Below are 16,800 nucleotides of genomic sequence, written 5' to 3' on the forward strand. Positions count from 1 at the left end.
CTAGTAGTGAAATTCGTGTACCTTGCTTACGACTGCCACGTCGAATGACAGGACCACTGGGAAGAACACGCGAGTTTACTTGCTGTGCGTACAGGCCAAGTACAGGCCAGTTGCGCCTCCCCCTGGAACACTATAGATGAGACAGTGAGTCATCGTACCATCGGAAGGGCTTAGAGAAGAATTTGGCACTAGCTGTCGTTCCGCTCGCAGAATCACGGTTTAATCACCTTTTTATGGGAAAGGTTAGGTCCAGACGATATCCTAGGTAGCCAGTCCTTTTCGCTCCTAGCCGTATGAATTGTCCACGGCGACTCCACCCGTTGGATGTACGCGAGAGATGTGTTGAGGTGAGCTGTTCAAGGAGAGGTCTTCATACGGTTGCCAATGCCGTGGTGCTTTCTGTGGTGGTCAGAGGCAGAATTGTACGCGTTTCCAGTCAGCGCGACGCGCGTTCGTCTAAATTACGCGTCATGTCACGTGGGCGTTTGACTTCAAAGTTGAACTCTACTGCATCTATGGTCTTCCTTTTCCTCGGCATTTTGATTCTGCATCCACTCACATCTGTGTACCACCACAGTTCTCAATCCTGGCTTGTCGCCCCGATATGTATCGGATCGCTGGCTCGCGTATGTGGCATGACTGGGCGAGAAACGTGCGGATCACGCCCGCGGCTCTGTGCGTCCCCGTTTACCACCTTGAAACCATCGGACTTGGTTTTGTTCCTACGTTTCGCAGCCGAAACCAGTCTTAGAATGGTATCTACTGGCCGCTTTCTCCCCTCAAACGCGCCCCACGACTCGCCTGAACACCAATGTGACCCTTCTCCGCTGCCGACATCGATTCCGATAACTATCTGAGCCTTCCTTGGGTTCGCTAGTCTTGTCTTCTGTCTTCTTCTAAGCGTGTCTGGGCTCTTATTAGACGTGCTACTCGTCTCCTTCCCGAGGCGTGTCGTCCTTCCCTTGTCAAGGATTCGACCCCCATCTGTTCAATCAGCGAGCGGATCGACCTCATCTTGTCCATCTGTACTTCCTCTTGTCTGCGCAACTTTCCTATTGCCTATTCATTTCCGTGCACCGTCTTCTGAGCCCTATCGACAACCGCCACGATGCCTTCATTGACGGCCGCGGCGTTCTCAGAACAGTCAGAACAAAGCAAGAGCCATGATTTTAGACTGCCCCCGCACGTCCGGCCAACGCACTACTCCCCCCCACCAAAAAAACTCGCCGGTCCGACCTTGCCGATTCGACGTGCTGCAGACCGCGCGCAGCGCGTTCCCGCTTGGTAACGCTTATATATGTATACTACCCCTTATCATCTACAATACGCTGATAGACCTGGGAAATTATCCCCTGGGATCGTAGAATTAACGTGACTTGAAGGAGGGGACCTATCGGCGAGCTTTCCCAAGTCGATTTTTTGTGTCGAGTGGGAGCCCTTGTGTCTCGAGTATAATGCTTAAGTAAGAGGGTATAGCTTGGATCAAGGCTGGATGGTTATCAGCCTCTCACCGGGTGGCATATCTGGACAAAAGCAAGTTTATTACAGGCCACCATTCATCCTCTTCGTGGCTGCTATTTGTGGCCGGCATGACCGCTGATAGTATGTACTAATATACAGAGTCTAAGTATGCATGTATGCATAGGAATGTCTGTTTCATGCTTCGATGAAGCGGAGAAAATTGGGTGGGAATGGTTGTCACGCTCACTCGAAGCGGCCTTCATTCTTTTCAAAAATTTATTTCATTGAGGGGATAACAAAGCCCGGTGCAAAAGAGTAATGGAATGGTAGCATAGTATGTATAGTACTGTATGGCATGCTTGGCATAGATCAATCTGTCAATGTTCGAGCTGCAGAGTGTCGGCAACACCCGAAGTTCAACCGTGAGAAATCAGGTCATCACGCTTTGTCACGTGCACCTGGGGTCTCGCTCTCCGCTACGCCCAATTGCTTGAGAGGCAGTCTACACACATGCTAGCATACTCTGACTTTAGCACCACCTATGAAGGAGAAAGACGAGAAATTTTCATTGACTCCGGACCGGCGAGTTTTTTTGGTGGGGGGGAGTATGATCTCACGATTCAGACCGACCTCGGGAAGCTCACCTACAGCGGGTTTGTGAGGATAAGGTGGGTGGGACGACGGTAATCCCGTGCGACGGTGTGGCGCGCGGCTAACATTCGTTGACAGCTTGGATGTCCTTACAGAAACGACCCATATCGTCCTGAATGCCGGCGAAGGGTTGAGCATCGATTCGGTGTAGGTTCTGCTCTGGCGCAAGAACGGCTAGATACTGACACTGCTGTACAGGACTCTGACCGCGCCGTCTCCTCGACAACTCGCAGCAGAGACTCTATCACTCGATACATTCTCCCAGACATTTGACGCCGAGAATGAGCGCCTCAGCCTCATCTTTCCTACTTCTCTCCTCGCGAACTCGACAGCCATGTTTACTATCCGGTTCCATGCGCCGCTTACAGACAGTCTCATGGGGTACTATTACTCGACATTGGAGGACGAGGATGAGAACGATGATGAGGACGAGGGCGGAGACGGTCATGACGACGACCCCGACAACGTCGAGCGCAATGTCAGCGAGGGCGAGGGTACGGAGAAGCGCGAAAATGCCAACGACCACGACACCGAGTCCCACTCAGCCTCCGCCTCGAGGTACTACGCCCTCACTCAATTCGAGCCCACCGCCGCGCGCCGCGCGTTCCCCTGCTTCGACGAGCCCGCGCTGAAGGCGACATTTGCGCTGACGATGGTCGGGACGGAGGGGACGGTGAGCTTGGGCAACATGAACATTGTGAAGGAGGTGGAGTACGAAGCGGCTGAGACGCCTGATTCGATGGAGGCACCTGTGGATCTCGAGGGAAGGAACGCGGGGAAGGCACAGGAGCTAATCACGCAAGACGCCGAGCTGGCCGCTCTCCTCGCGCGCAGCTGCTCCTCCGGCAAGTGGATGATCACCCATTTTGCCACCACGCCGCCGATGAGCACCTACATCGTCGCATGGGCGAATGGGGACTTCGAGTATCGGGAGACAAGGGTGGCGTTACCAGTTAGCGGAAAGGAGCTGCCGCTGAGGATTTACGGTGAGCTTACATGATTTTTGCGACGTTTTCTGACCTTGCATTCCAGCGACCAAGGACAACATTCATCAGACTGACTTTGCGCTGGAAGTCATGGCGAAGGTGCTCCCGCTGTACGAGCAGGTTTTCGACGTCCCGTATCCCCTGCCGAAGTTGGATATCCTGGTGGTAGGCTGGCTGGCTTCTTGCCCTACGTAGTCTAACACCTCGTGCAGGCTTCCTCCTTCGACGACGGCGCGATGGAGAATTGGGGCCTTATCGCGGGCGAAGAAAGCGTTCTCCTCGTCGATCCCGTCCGCGCGGACTTCGCCACCAAGAACCTCGTCGCCTGCGTCGTCAGCCACGAGGTGGCGCATATGTGGTTTGGGAATATCGCGACGATGCGGTGGTGGGATGATCTGTATCTGAATGAGGGATTTGCAACGCTGGTAAGCCGTTGCTTGCTGTACGACGCCTGAAACTCGATTTTCATTGTGGTCTATGCACAGGTCGGCGAAGTCATCATCACTGACAAGGTATTCCCGGAGTGGCACCTTCCGTCCGAGTTCATCAACGTGCACTGGGCGGATGCGCTAGCCATGGATGCGAAACCCTCGTCGCATCCGATTGAGGTCGAGTGCTCGGATGCGGATCGCGTCAATCAGGTGAGTGGCAAATTAGTATTCCCTCGTCCAACCTCTCTAATGTTCGGTCCCAGATCTTCGACGACTTGTCGTACTCGAAAGCAGCTGCAGGTACGGCAGGATATGGATGTGGACAGTAACTGATGAAGACCGCGAAGTGTTGCGCATGCTTGCCGCCCACGTCGGGGAAGACAGGTTCCTCAAGGGTGTCTCGCTGTATCTCAAGGATCACTTGTACGGCAATACAGTGACACACGACCTCTGGGACGGCATCGCCAAGGCCACAGGCAGGTCCTTCACTTCACATCAAAATCGCCGAATTTCTGAGTTGTTCGCCCATCCAGGCCAGGATGTCACCGGCTTCATGACGAATTGGGTTCAAAAGGTTCCTCGCTTCTAGAACCTAGCCAGAATTTCTTCTACTGAGAACAGTCAAATAGATCGGCTTTCCTGTCGTCACCGTCACAGAAACTGCGACAGGGATCAAGGTTCGGCAGGATAGGTTCCTTGACGCTACTGAACCTGCGAATAACGAGACGATATGGTATGCGCAAGGATCTCTGGCATCGCTTCGTGACGCTTTCACTCAGCTTCCTGTAGGAGTGTTCCGCTTGCCATTCTGACCAAGGACGAGACTGGCAAGGTGATCGTCGACCGCGCAGTCCTGAGCGAGCGAGAGGGAAGCTACGCCATTGATACAAGCAAGCCGTTCAAGCTCAACGCAGATTCGACAGGCGTATGTGCGTAGAGCATTTTCTCTCCATCCTGATTTCGAGCGCTCATGCATGATTGACCATGTAGACCACGTCCTGTACACACCGGAGCGCCTTAACAAGATCGCACAAGAGGCGGCAAAGGAAGACTCGCTGTTCACTCTCGACGACCGCTTGGGGATCGTGCATGACGCGTTCGCAACCGCAAAAGCCGGGTTGGCGACTCTGAGCACAGCGCTCGATGTTGTTGATACTTTTAGAAGTTTGAGAGAATGTGAGTGGCATGGTCCACTGCGCCGTCCTTGTGTGCTGATGACCGCTTTGTAGACCTCCTCTGGAGTTGCATCGCCAGCCATCTGGACGAGCTTCTATCAGTCTGGTGGGAGAACGAGGAGGTCGTGGCGCAACTCAAGACCTTCAGCCGTGTAGGTTCTTTCCTGTGCCGGTGGATACTCTACTGACGCTTGCAACAGTCGCTCTTCGTCCCAATTGTGAAAGAGCTCAATTTCGCGTATTCTGACTCTGATTCGGCGGATACGACGCAGTTGCGCACCCTGGCTATCTCGCAGGCAATCTCCAGCGAAGATTCGAAGTATGTGTCGCGTGAATTTGCCTGTACAGAAGCATTCTGACTTCTCAACTTCAGTGTCATCGCCCAAGTCGGGCGTCTCTTCGAGCCATTCTTGCAAGGCGGTGACGAGGCCTCAATTCCGGTTGACCTTCTCCAGCCGTTCCTCGTGCATGTATGCTGTGCTCTCAGCGGCCGTGCATCCCGTGCTGACAATTATGCGCCTGTCCCATTCAGCACGTCAAGCATGGCGGACGTGCCGAGTATGAAAAGGCGAAGCAAATGCTCGATAATCCTGATGCGCCTCAGGACGCCGAGATTGCGATGTAAGCAGGGTCTCTTGAATCAAGTCGATGAGGAGCGTTGCTGATATTTAGCAGAAAAGCGATGTGCGCGACTCGCGATCCTGTCCTGCTTGAAGAAGTCCTGCAGTATGCGCTACACGAGAGCCGCGATCAGGACGTGCTCGAATTCTTCCACGGCTTGCAAGGGAACTTTCAAGCGCGAAGGTCTCTCGCAAGCAAAGTGAAGGCGAACTACGACGAGGTATGCTTCCGCGCAACCCTTGCAAGAACGAGATTGCTGAGTTCAATCGATAGATATACGAGCGCCTGGAAGATAACTTCTCATTTGACAGCATCATTACCTGCCCCTTCGAAGTCCTCTCCACCGAACAGGACTACGATGACGCGAAATCCTTCTTCAAGGTATGTTTGCCGTTTTGATAGATGATGCGAGGTCTCACGATTTGTATAGGACAAGGATGTATCGAAGTTCGACATATCGCTTGCGCAGGCGTTGGATAGCATACAAGCACGGTTCACGTACATTGCGCGATCCACCAATGATTTCAAGGCGTGGCTGGACCGATGGTCGCAGAAAATGCATAACTAGCATGTAGAAATCAGACCGATTCGTCACTTTACAGGTTGGTAATGACAAGCATACTTCTTCAAGCATCTATATCCGTTGACGGAGTATCGCGTAGCATGCCGGCTTCAGCGCATTTCGGAAACGAGGTCTTCCAGTTACTGTGCTGGTCCGCGACGAATTTCTGCCATCGATTTCGCATACGGATATCGATCGGCTCGCGAAACCTCCACCACCTCTCCTCGTCCACAGCCAGCGCACGGGACTCATGCCAGGAAATTTCTCCAAACGGCGCGCAAGGCAGGATGATCACATCCTGCAGGGCAGGGTACATATCCTTCCGTTCTGACAGGGCAGCGTCGAGGGACCCCAGTTGATGATCGTCACACGATGGGAGGCATAGACCGTAGGAGCCGGACAGCCTGGCCGTATAGATGACCAGGGTGCGCAATGATTTCCAGCAGAACGGGGGCTGTGCGAGGAGATCCAAGAATTCGTACGTGACGCGGTCGTCCGTACCTATGTTCGAGGTCAGATATCACGGCCATGGGAGTGAAGGCAGGAACTGACTGTGAGGCGCCAAAGCAAGCAACTGCAATGTTCCTGCGGAAACACGAAGCAACTTCTGCGCAGTGGCGACATCCATCCATTGTATATCGAGCATAAGCGCTTGGAGATCACTGAGGTTTATCTGGGCGCTCTGTAACCACAGTAACGCGCGCGACTGCACCACGCTCTGCGACGAGCACAATTTCAAGGTACGCAGCTTGAGAGGCGATTGCTCGGCCGCCCATAAAGGCGATGACCCGGTCTCTCCAGCGTCCGTGAGTACCAGGTGTCGTAGAGAGGGCGTACGGATGAGATGGAAGGGGAAGTCGACTGTCATGTGTAGGCAGACCTGTTCCAGAGTCGGCAGTTGGAGCAGGTGCTTGGTCGCGCGTTCGAGTGCCTTTACGCTGAGAGTCCTTCTGAAGACATTGCGGCCGCTGAAGAAACGGAGAGCGGAAAGATGTTCGAGTATCGGTGGAAGGAGGTAAGTGATGACGAGAAGCGAGTCTGACTCGCAACTGACGGTGAACCGCCGGACATACGATCCCAGATGCGGAGATGTCTCTAGCGCGGAGAGGAGCTGGTATGGACGAGACTCGAGGTTTGTGGCCTGGGAGTCGAAGTCGAGGCGTATATCGGCAAATAATCGGTGTTGCGCTATATCTAGCAGGGTGCGATTTGCACGAGAACACATGGCAAGCGAATGTTTGTCGTCTTCAAGCTGGTCGAGCACTGCTTCATACAGCTCTATAGGCAACATAGTCACGGTGTTCTCCTGCGGAGGATTTCAAGTCCCGCCACACTGCAACCGTATACTCGGCACTTACCTACCGTAGAGGAAGAGAGAACAGAGTGTTGGGCGGTAGCGTACAAGTCGGCGTAAATCGCGATAATGAGGAATCGAATCAGAGATTTAGAACGTCGCACGATCTTCGGCATTTGCCGGACCCAACACCTGACAAGTCACGTTACCCGCAGTTCGACTTTACAGACCAAAAATTTGGAACCCATCGTTCAACGCTATCTTTTTGCGGGAGCCAGTCTACTGCTCGATAGCTGACGCTTACCCGTTTTGACTCTGATGTACAAGGCATGGAAATCCTGTGGTTTTGCGCCACACATCCAAATGAGCCAGGGATATTCCTCAGGTATCCAAGCCCATGGAGCGCAGTGTCAAAGGCATTTCTGCCATTGAGTCTTGTCTACGTGTCAAACGCCATTCATCATTTCCCGCTGCTCAACAGCGCGCTGCAGGATGAAGTCCTCACCGCTTTTGATCGTCTGGGGCGAATTGGTAAACGTGAAGGCCATCATGAATACGACATCAATTTCATCCGCGTGGCCTGTCAGTATCATGTATACTACTGGTTTTGTATGATACTACTGCGCGTTGAACTTCGTGGATTCGGCCAAAAATCTACTTCACATTCTATACATGGACGTTAAGGGGTTTGAACCCTTGACCTTTCGCATGCAAAGCGAACGCGCTACCGCTGCGCCAAACGCCCCGTGCAATTCGTTTCCTCCGGCCAGTCTTGGATCTGTCTTTTTTTGATTCTCACATTCGTTGGAACTCGCCTCCGTCCCCTTCCTACCTTGATCTTGTGCAACTCTCATCTAGGACCGATGTGGATAACCAATGACATGATTCGACTGGATCATCAACCGCATCGGCAACTCAGATGACGACGGCATGTATGTCGGCTGATAACGACTCTCACTTCGTTCTCATCCCCACGGTACTCTGCATACGGCTACCGTTACCTCGATGTTGGTCGTACATTGCTCTGGTCAGCCCTATGAGGTGAGTGGATCTAGTAGCGCTGATGCCCTCATTCCCCTTCGTGACTCTCGACATTCTAAAACTCCACACATCCCACCTATCATTCGTGAACCACTCTCCTCTCTCGCTTCCCACCTGCCCCTTACCCCGACGCGCCCACCATTCAACTCACTACACAGATCGGCCTCACCCATGGCCGCGCCGCCGCCGCCCAAGTCGCCTCCTGCATCGATTTCTACCGCGCCTTCTTCGAGCGGTCGGCGCAGCTGGGCTGGGAGCGCGTCTGCGAGGAGGCGGCGAAGTTCTTGCCATATCTCGGGAGGGAGTGGGCGGGGTATGTGGAGGAAATGAGGGGTGAGTGAATTGGCCATGATACTGCTTAGCGCTTGCCTCAAGGGCCGTCGCACATCTCTCGAAGGGCGGAGGTGAAGAGAGGACCGCCGAGTCGAAGCCAAAACGGCTGACTGACATACGATACTGACCGACATCGCAGGTCTAGCCGAAGGCGCTGGACAGCCCTTTCTATCTATTCTGGCACTCAATGTACGCACGGAGATTGCGTACGGAATGGAGAAGAAGAAAGAGAACGATGGATGCACGGCGCTGAGCTATTACGCTGACGGGAGCGCTTACCTGGCGCAGAACTGGGACGTAAGTACAGCAATCCACCCTTGCTATGCCCATTCCTTGGTCCTGGTCCCTGACCTACGCACCTTTCGCTCGCTCACCTCAAGGGCTTGCAGTGGCTCCCCTCGCAAAAGGCGAACCTCGTCGCCTGCCACGTCGCCCAGCCCGGCAAGCCCTGCATTAGCATGATCACCGAAGCAGGGATCATCGGCAAAATCGGGCTCAACGACCGCGGCGTCGGCGTCACGCTCAACGCCATCCGCGCCGTGGGCGTCCGCTTCGACGCGCTGCCGACGCACTTGGCGCTGCGGGCGGCGCTGGAGGCGGGGTCGCGCGCGCAGGCCGCGGAGAAGCTGGAGGCGGCTGGCGTGGCGGCGGCGTGCCACATACTCGTTGCGGATGGGAGTGGGCCGGCAATAGGCCTTGAATGCACGACAAAGGATGTTGTGCGGGTGGAGGACAACGGCGGCCCGGGGTGTGTGGTGCATACCAATCACTTCCTGGTGCCGCACAAAGGGCTCGATGATCCATGCATCTTGTGGAAAGATTCGGTGCCACGGCTCGAGCGCATCAAGGTGTTGGTAGGGCAGGCAAAGGCGAAGGGGGAGGTGAAGATGGAGGATATCGAGTTGATGCTGGAGGATGAGGGGGGTTTCCCGACGTCGATTTGCCGGGAGGTGGACCCGAAGAAGGAGTGGACAAGCTCGACACTATTCAGTATCGTGATGGACCTGAAGAGGGGGGAGGCGCGTGTGCGCAAGGGGAGGCCTGTGCGGGCGGAAGGCGAACTTTTGTTGAAGCCAGCTTCCTTGCAATCATGAAGTTTTGCTGTTCATATGCCGTATGCGTGTGTGATGAACGTTCATGAATAGCGATGGGAATTGTCAGCATGGCTGTGGCTCCTTTGCTCTCGCTGAAAGCGATTCCCCGGCCGATCCATGGTTCGACTTTTGTCGAGGCGCGTCACGGAGTTGACCAAGTGCTGACGCGCGCATTCACGGCTGAGTCAAACGCCTGTGCATGGCGCTGGGCGGGCGTCTGATTGGGCAATCTAATCTGATACGGGTCTGATCCATCGGACGAGACCGGTCGCGACGCGGTCATTTGTTTGGACGCGACGCGCGACGCGTCAACGGACGCGATCACATGCACGCGTGTTGACCGTGATGTGACATAACGGGCAGTTTTTATTTAAGACGGCCTCCCCCCTTCTCGTCTCCTTGCTCCCGACCACCACCTCGCTCTTGGTCATATCACCCACTTCTTCTTCCTCGCTTATCATCATGTCTTCCTCCCGCGCCACCTCCCCTGTCCGCGTTGCGCGTGCCACCACGCCGGGTCCCACCCCGAGCAAGAAGGTACGTGGAGCTAACCTCGGCGCGTCGCGTCGCGTCTGACCGTCTTTACGTAGGCTGCTGCCGCTTTGGAGAAGTTCTCCCTCGAGTCGCCTACCAAGGCTTCCGCGAAGGAGGTTGTCGACGACAAGAAGCGCTCGGTGTCCCCAGCGTCTGTGACGGAGGAGGCCAAGGCCCCCAAGGAGAAGGCGACCGAGCTCCAGGATACGGAGGACGATGATGACTGGCGCTTCCAGTACGTTGGCGAGGTGGAACTCCCGGAATGTGAGTGGCAGATCCTATCGCGCGTCGACGCGTCTTACTTATCACGTTGTCTCAGCCGAAGAGCCTTTGCTCAAGGAGTCCATCCGCCGCTTCGTCCTGTTCCCCATTCAATACCCTGAGGTGCGCGACGCGTCCCCCTACTCATTACGCGTATATTGACGCGTCCCAGATCTGGCAAATGTACAAGAAGGCTGAGGCGTCGTTCTGGACCGCTGAGGAGATGGACCTGTCCAAGGACCTCCACGACTGGCAGAACCGGATGAACGACAACGAGCGCCACTTCATCTCCCACGTCCTCGCCTTCTTCGCCGCCTCCGACGGTATCGTCAACGAGAACCTCCTCGAGCGTTTCTCTGGCGAGGTCCAAGTCCCCGAGGCCCGCTGCTTCTACGGCTTCCAGATCATGATGGAGAACATCCACTCCGAGACCTACTCCCTTCTCATTGACACCTACATCCGCGAGGCCGCCGAGCGCGAGCACCTCTTCAACGCCGTCGAGACCATCCCCTGTGTCGCGCGCAAGGCTCAGTGGGCTCTCCGGTGGATCAATGACGACCGCTCCTCCTTCGGCATCCGTCTCGTTGCCTTCGCCGCCGTCGAGGGTATCTTCTTCTCCGGCAGCTTTGCCAGCATCTTCTGGCTCAAGAAGCGCGGTCTCATGCCCGGTCTCACCTTCTCCAACGAGCTCATCACTCGCGACGAGGGGATGCACACCGACTTTGCCTGCCTGCTGTTCGCCCACCTCCGCCGTCGCCCCCACCCCGATGTTGTCCGCCGCATCATCATGGAGGCTGTCACGATCGAGCAGGAGTTCTTGACTGGTATGTTGTCGATCCTCTATCAATGTATGTCGTACTCATGGGTTCTTAGATGCGCTGCCCGTCAGCCTCATCGGCATGAACTCGACGCTCATGTGCCAGTACATCGAGTTCGTCGCCGACCGCCTGCTCGTCGCCCTAGGGAACGAGAAGGTGTACAACGTGACGAACCCGTTCGACTTCATGGACATGATCTCGCTCCAGGGCAAGACCAACTTCTTTGAGAAGCGTGTGTCGGACTACAAGATGGCGGCCGTGAACAACACGGGCGAGGTCAAGTCGTCTGGGAAGACTTTGTGAGTAGCCCCTTCAAGCTCAACGTCTACATGGGTGCTGACGACGGTCTCTAGCGTCCTCGACGAGGACTTCTAGGCGTGTTCGCCGAAGACTTCTAGGCGCGTTGTGTTGTTTGTTTGTGGGCCCGTGTAGCGTTGGTGGATCATGCTTTCCTGCGATTCCGAGTATCCTGCATGCTCTCATGCGATCCGTATATCTGTTTCTATCATATCGGTATGTATCACTCATCGTTTTGCAATCTGTACATTAGCATACAAGTCAGACCATATAGACCATGGTTGGGAGCGTAGTTGCGTGGGATGTGTGAGGTTAAGAGCGAGTCGAATGCTGCAGCGCGAGCACGACGACAGGTGAGCGCAGGTATCTGCTGCATGACTAGATGCCTTTGCGTCATGGGCAGGGCACGCGAGTGGCGGTCCGTGCGTCTGTTGTTCGCTGTTTTGTTGAATATCGCGGTACACGTGATGGACGCGGTGGCGTGGGAAGAAGCGCGCTTGTCTTTGTTTGGTGGCATCCCCGTTCATCGTGCTCTTTGTTCTTACGGTCATGCAAGCCGCGCCGAGCGACGAGCGACAACTTATCTATCTTCTGCACAGTGTGCGGACGCGAAAAGACATCATCCCTCCTTACCCTTCCATCTGTGGGTGCAGGATAGGGATGCGCACCGTCCGTAAGCATACGGTTCGTACGGGACCGTAAATACGGTGCCGTACCCGTACCGTGACCCCTTCACCAGCTTGCTGATACGGACGGCGACGGTACGGGTGGGTGACCGTACGACCGTACTGGCAGGATCCGTATACGGGCTGGTACGGCTTGCGGAACGGGTGCCTCCAAAGTGTGCAAGACTTACACCAGAGCTTCAGAAGCCCTTTCTGTATAACCCATTGGTATGACGGCTGCTCAGGCAGGAGGAATTGATGACCATTACACTTGCTAGTCGACTAGGTCTAGAGAGGGCCAGCGCTTCGCGTGGCGTGCGGTGGGGTAGTCTAAACAGGGGGGTTTTTCTCGATAAATTTTGTTCGAGTGGACTGTAGTGGAACAAGAGTGGTATGTTGTTTCTAAAATAGGTTAACCCATGATCACCGGTCCAGATCGGGTTTACACTCCCTTAACCTGATCAAGCCAGTCTAGATCGGGTTAACATCTCCTTAACCCGATCAAGATGCCACATTGCTCGATCAGTGAGGCCTCACCGCTCCAAAAAACATCCTTTTTACAGCTATGAGCTTGACAACATTCTCTTGTACATGCCCTGGGTATCACCCTCTGTGCATGCCCCAACGAAGCAATTAGATTACTAGGTACGCTATCACAAGTAGCTCTCCACAGGACATGCGAACTGAGCAGAAATCACGGCTAACCCGCCACAAAGTCAGCATATGCTGGATGTCGTATATCAGCGCCCCACTGCTAGCTAATCCTTGATGTCCTGCACCACCATCGCCTGTGTGGAAACTCTGCTTCTGCCTACCTCCCCATGCAAAAGACTACACCTTGACTCTCCTCCCTAGTAACTCCCTATCAGACTGCCAAAGTTTGGCATAGATACATGGCCGTGACAAGCACGGAGATCATAGTCTTTCCGGTGGGCGACGCTATATAGACGTTGAAGGGACACTCTTTGGGCGGAGACTCGAGAACGATGTCAAGTGGGCGAGCGCGGAGGGCAAGTCTGTGGTGCTGATCTCTTTCCTGTTTGGCTTGTACAGATGAGCTATCCCAGCACTATCATATCCCTTCAAGGGCCCTGTAGAGTTCAAGTATGCGGTCCTTCCGAGCAAATGCGGAGGCGGACGACCAGGGATGAGTGAAGCGTGGCACACATGTGTGTTTCTCCCGTGAGAACATGTAAATTGTGTGGGAAGCTTCTCATCGCATTGAGCGTGACTGTCATACGAGTGGGCACAAGCAGTAAGCGGACATATTCCGAGGGCGGGTGCGCGAGTATGTGCGCGTGGGGAGCGGACAGAGCGGGAAGTGGGCACAGCGCAAGGGGGTGGGAGGGGACATGTTAAACGACGTCGAGAAGGCGCACTCGGGAGGCAGGGGTCCTACAGGAGCGGGAGAGTGCGACCGCGGCGAATGAGAACGAGGGGCAGGAGAGTGGGAGCGAGGCGCATATCTCTTGTCCTCATCCTCATCGTTGTCGCGCTTCCGGCCCGTTATGGGAGCACCAAGCGCGATGGTGTAGCGCTTGCGTGGAGGAGGTGATGGGCTCGCGCTTGACGGACGCGCAAATGGAGCACGAGGAGGCGAGAGAGGCGTCGGCGAGGTCGTGCGCTTGGCGTCCGTCATCGATGACTTGTTGGTCTGCGCAGTCTTCAACTCCTTGCCGCACTTCGTCTTGTTGTCATCCAGATCCAAGCTACCTAGCGAGGAAGCCGACCCATATGTGGTAAGCGAGTAGCTGAACGTGTTCTTGGTAGAGTAGCCAAAGCCCGCCGACGCGCCATTACCGGAGTTATGCGTGTTGACGCCATACGTCGACGACGGCAGGCCCGATACGGACGTGGGCCGCGAGCGCGCAGCCAACGTGTCGAAAGGCGAGGTCATAGAAGTGAGCAGTGGCGAAATCAAACTCCCTGTCACTTGAGGCGACAAGAATCCCGTTGACAGAGAAGCTAAGAATGAGGTCAGCATAACTCATAATGTTGGAGAAGCTTGGGAGAAGCCCTGAGAGCACTCACCCTGCGATGAGCCAACCGGACTGGTGGTATCCTGCGCGTAGTCTATGGTAAATGTGTTCCGCTTCCATGTCTCCTGCCAGAACCCCACGCACTGCCCACGAAGCGCGTGGGCGGGCTCGTCGACTCCCGTGCAGTAACGGAAGGTGCACGACGTACGGGTGTCAGCGGTGAAGGTCCACCAAGAGCGAGAGTGAGAGAGAAAGGCACGGTCGGCGAAGGCGTGATGTTGCAAAGCCAGGCTCGACGCAGCCGTACTGGTGACTTGCGCAGGAGCACTCGAGGTCGAAGTGTCAATCGGTGCAGTCCACAGTGGAGGAGATGCCTTTGACTCCGCAGAGGACGGCGACGGCAAGCCCGACATCGGCACGTCCCCACCCGGATCCGGCAGCCCATCAAACGACCCCAGCACCGCGTCCTCCCCCTCTTTCTTCACCGCAATCCGGCTCCCCACCTGCGGCACACGTGCTCGACCTGCACCGACGCCCGACTTGGCCCCGACGACAAGTTCACCGGCGACACCGCCAGCCTCGCCATCCCCCGGCTCACATTGTGCACCTTGTGCTTAACGCCCTCCACCTCACGCTCGAGCTCCGCCGTCGTCCGCCCGAGCCAGTCGACCTCGCGCGACACGCACTGCATGGTCCCACGGACCTGCTTGACCTCGCGGCAGATTGCGCAGACGTCCTCGCCGCCCTGCGAGGGAGCTTGTACCTGCGCCTTTCCTCAAGCAGCAGCACGCTGGGAGCTGCACATCTCTTTCCCAACTTCCGCCATCTCGCGTCCAAGCTCGCTGACACGACCCTGCAGCTCCTCGAGCTCGTCGCGGATGAATGACAGGTGGGGGCGAGCATCGTGCTGTCTTCTCCGTGTGGTATTGTGCTTTGCGGCAACGAAGGGATGGTCGTCGGATGGATTGGTGGAGCGTTGCTCGACAAGGTACTCCTCGACAGTGACCATGCGCCTCTCGAGTGCGCGGTCGTGGTTCATGGTCCATCTGGCAGTCTAGATTAGCAACGTGTAGACGAATAGAGTGGTCGAACACGCACTTCTCGGGCTTCTCCAACCTCCTCGCGACCGCGAGCACGGTCCCCGACACATCCAGTGCGCCTGACGGCGTGAATACAGTATGTGCCTGCTGCTCTGACGGTGGCTTGGGCAGTCACACAGAGCTACCTAGTCCGTCTGACCCGAAGTCAAGAAGGGATGAAGTTGGCGATGAGCTCACAAATAAGGATCCCTCGGTCACGCGTTGAAAGAGGAAGGTAGGCGCGGGCGAAGTGGTGACGACTGTGATGCAATGACGGCACGGGACTGTGTCCGGCCCCAACAAGCTTTGGCAGAGGTGGGCGGATGCTCGACAGCGCGAAGGGCACGTCAGGCCAGCGAGTCAACGGTCAACCACTGGCAGCCTGCCCTGCGCGGCCGAGGTGGTCTTGGTGGCGGCGAGAACAAGACCCCCCTCGCGACGTTCACCGGTGACGCTCCGTCGCTGCCACCCCGTCGACTCGATTTCTCGCTGAAGGGCGGCCTCGATGGGCATCACCGGCCTTCACCCCGTGCTCAAGTCGATCCAGACGACGAGGAAGCTATCCGACTTTGCGGGATAGACGATCACGGTCAACGGATACATATGGCTGCACCGGGGCGTCTACAACTGCTCGGTCGAGCTCGCGACGGGGAAGGAGACACAGAAGTGCGTGGCTGACAAGCTCTATGCCTGCTTGTACTGACATCGCGCAGATACATCGACTACTTCATGCACTGCGTGCGGATGCTGAGGCATAACGGCGTTGAGCCGTACATTGTATTCGACGGAGGGCCACTTCCGGCAAAGAAGGGGACGGAGAATGAGCGTGGGCAGAAGTGGGAGGAGAGCCTGGCGCGCGCCAACATGCTCGCCGCGCAGGGCAAGCACTCGCAGGCGAGGGACCAGGTCATCAAGGTGCGTGGCGCATAATAGGACCCAGAAGCACTAGCTAATCTAGGCACTCCGCATCGAGAACGTCAAGTACGTCGTCGCGCCCTACGAGGCCGACGCCCAGCTGGCCTTCCTTGAGCGCACCGGCGCTGTGCACGCCATCCTCACCGAGGACTCCGACCTCCTTGTTTTTGGCTGCAAGAACATCCTCTTCAAGCTTGACCACGCTCAGTGCACCGTCGTCTCCATCTCCCGCTCCGACTTTGCGTCCGTCACCGCGTGCAACGGCGTGTCCCTCGTCGGCTGGACGGACGCGCAGTTCCGCACCATGGCGATCCTGAGCGGCTGCGACTACCTGCCCAGCATACCCGGCATCGGGCTGAAGACGGCAGGGGTGTATGTGCGAAGACACAAGACGGCGGAACAGTGCGTGAAGGTGATCGCGCGGGAGGGGAAGAAGAGGATTCCAATGGGCTATGTATCCCGGTTCAAGCTGGCGGAGCAGTGCTTCCTGCACCAGCGCGTGTACGACCCAGCTCGCGACGAATTGATTCACTTAACGGACATCGGGGACAACTGGACGGAGGAAGCAGACTCATACGTCGGGCTGTGAGTGACGGCCAAACC

The 16,800-nt window shown here is 56.1% G+C and overlaps 6 protein-coding genes and 1 non-coding gene across 7 annotated transcripts; 4 read left to right on the forward strand and 3 right to left on the reverse strand.

Annotated features, from left to right (window-relative positions):
* Positions 1-1,971: 1,971 nt before the first annotated feature.
* On the forward strand, positions 1,972-5,893 carry SCHCODRAFT_02704577 (uncharacterized protein; the record flags this gene model as incomplete). Its single annotated transcript, XM_050346989.1, has 18 exons — positions 1,972-2,129; positions 2,191-2,259; positions 2,311-3,098; positions 3,145-3,263; positions 3,311-3,523; positions 3,584-3,739; positions 3,793-3,829; positions 3,877-4,103; positions 4,159-4,262; positions 4,319-4,458; positions 4,520-4,705; positions 4,759-4,856; positions 4,905-5,023; positions 5,078-5,174; positions 5,237-5,325; positions 5,380-5,545; positions 5,599-5,706; positions 5,756-5,893. The coding sequence occupies 18 exons, from the start codon at positions 1,972-1,974 to the stop codon at positions 5,891-5,893; spliced, it is 3,012 nt and encodes a 1,003-aa protein (XP_050198566.1).
* Positions 5,785-7,279, reverse strand: SCHCODRAFT_02637313 (uncharacterized protein). Its single transcript, XM_050345961.1, has 3 exons — positions 7,246-7,279; positions 6,440-7,193; positions 5,785-6,388 (listed from the first exon to the last, which is right to left on the reverse strand). The coding sequence occupies exons 2-3, from the start codon at positions 7,176-7,178 to the stop codon at positions 5,952-5,954; spliced, it is 1,176 nt and encodes a 391-aa protein (XP_050198567.1). The 5' UTR covers positions 7,179-7,193; positions 7,246-7,279; the 3' UTR covers positions 5,785-5,951.
* Positions 7,280-7,854: 575 nt separating this feature from the next.
* Positions 7,855-7,926, reverse strand: SCHCODRAFT_t207. Its single transcript has one exon. It is a non-coding gene; the product is annotated as a tRNA-Ala (tRNA).
* A 203-nt stretch (positions 7,927-8,129) lies between these two features.
* On the forward strand, positions 8,130-9,682 carry SCHCODRAFT_02637318 (AAT-domain-containing protein). Its single transcript, XM_003028870.2, has 4 exons — positions 8,130-8,222; positions 8,374-8,555; positions 8,695-8,852; positions 8,945-9,682. The coding sequence occupies exons 1-4, from the start codon at positions 8,218-8,220 to the stop codon at positions 9,647-9,649; spliced, it is 1,050 nt and encodes a 349-aa protein (XP_003028916.2). The 5' UTR covers positions 8,130-8,217; the 3' UTR covers positions 9,650-9,682.
* A 720-nt stretch (positions 9,683-10,402) lies between these two features.
* On the forward strand, positions 10,403-11,637 carry SCHCODRAFT_01174574 (ribonucleotide reductase; the record flags this gene model as incomplete). Its single annotated transcript, XM_050341173.1, has 5 exons — positions 10,403-10,418; positions 10,503-10,567; positions 10,617-11,268; positions 11,318-11,561; positions 11,616-11,637. The coding sequence occupies 5 exons, from the start codon at positions 10,403-10,405 to the stop codon at positions 11,635-11,637; spliced, it is 999 nt and encodes a 332-aa protein (XP_050198568.1).
* A 1,452-nt stretch (positions 11,638-13,089) lies between these two features.
* Positions 13,090-15,242, reverse strand: SCHCODRAFT_02712808 (uncharacterized protein; the record flags this gene model as incomplete). Its single annotated transcript, XM_003028569.1, has 5 exons — positions 13,090-13,260; positions 13,624-14,189; positions 14,256-14,781; positions 14,802-14,966; positions 15,051-15,242. The coding sequence occupies 5 exons, from the start codon at positions 15,240-15,242 to the stop codon at positions 13,090-13,092; spliced, it is 1,620 nt and encodes a 539-aa protein (XP_003028615.1).
* Positions 15,243-15,787: 545 nt separating this feature from the next.
* On the forward strand, positions 15,788-16,786 carry SCHCODRAFT_02691963 (PIN domain-like protein; the record flags this gene model as incomplete). Its single annotated transcript, XM_003028868.2, has 4 exons — positions 15,788-15,811; positions 15,863-15,948; positions 15,996-16,197; positions 16,241-16,786. The coding sequence occupies 4 exons, from the start codon at positions 15,788-15,790 to the stop codon at positions 16,784-16,786; spliced, it is 858 nt and encodes a 285-aa protein (XP_003028914.2).
* Positions 16,787-16,800: the final 14 nt, after the last annotated feature.

Source organism: Schizophyllum commune (genome assembly GCF_000143185.2).
Source record: "Schizophyllum commune H4-8 unplaced genomic scaffold SCHCOscaffold_10, whole genome shotgun sequence".
NCBI classification, from domain to species: Eukaryota; Fungi; Basidiomycota; class Agaricomycetes; order Agaricales; family Schizophyllaceae; genus Schizophyllum; species Schizophyllum commune.

What these genes read in the sequence shown, in the direction of transcription:
- SCHCODRAFT_02637318 (XM_003028870.2), top strand. An exon ending in GTATGTGGAGGAAATGAGGG is followed by an intron (nt 8,556 to 8,694) that starts GTGAGTGAATTG and finishes CCGACATCGCAG; the next exon opens with GTCTAGCCGAAGGCGCTGGA. An exon ending in ACCTGGCGCAGAACTGGGAC is followed by an intron (nt 8,853 to 8,944) that starts GTAAGTACAGCA and finishes AAGGGCTTGCAG; the next exon opens with TGGCTCCCCTCGCAAAAGGC.
- SCHCODRAFT_02637313 (XM_050345961.1), bottom strand. Translation starts at nt 7,178, where the DNA reads ATGTTGCCTATAGAGCTGTATGAAGCAGTGCTCGACCAGCTTGAAGAC. An exon ending in GCTTGCTTTGGCGCCTCACA is followed by an intron (nt 6,389 to 6,439) that starts GTCAGTTCCTGC and finishes CCTCGAACATAG; the next exon opens with GTACGGACGACCGCGTCACG.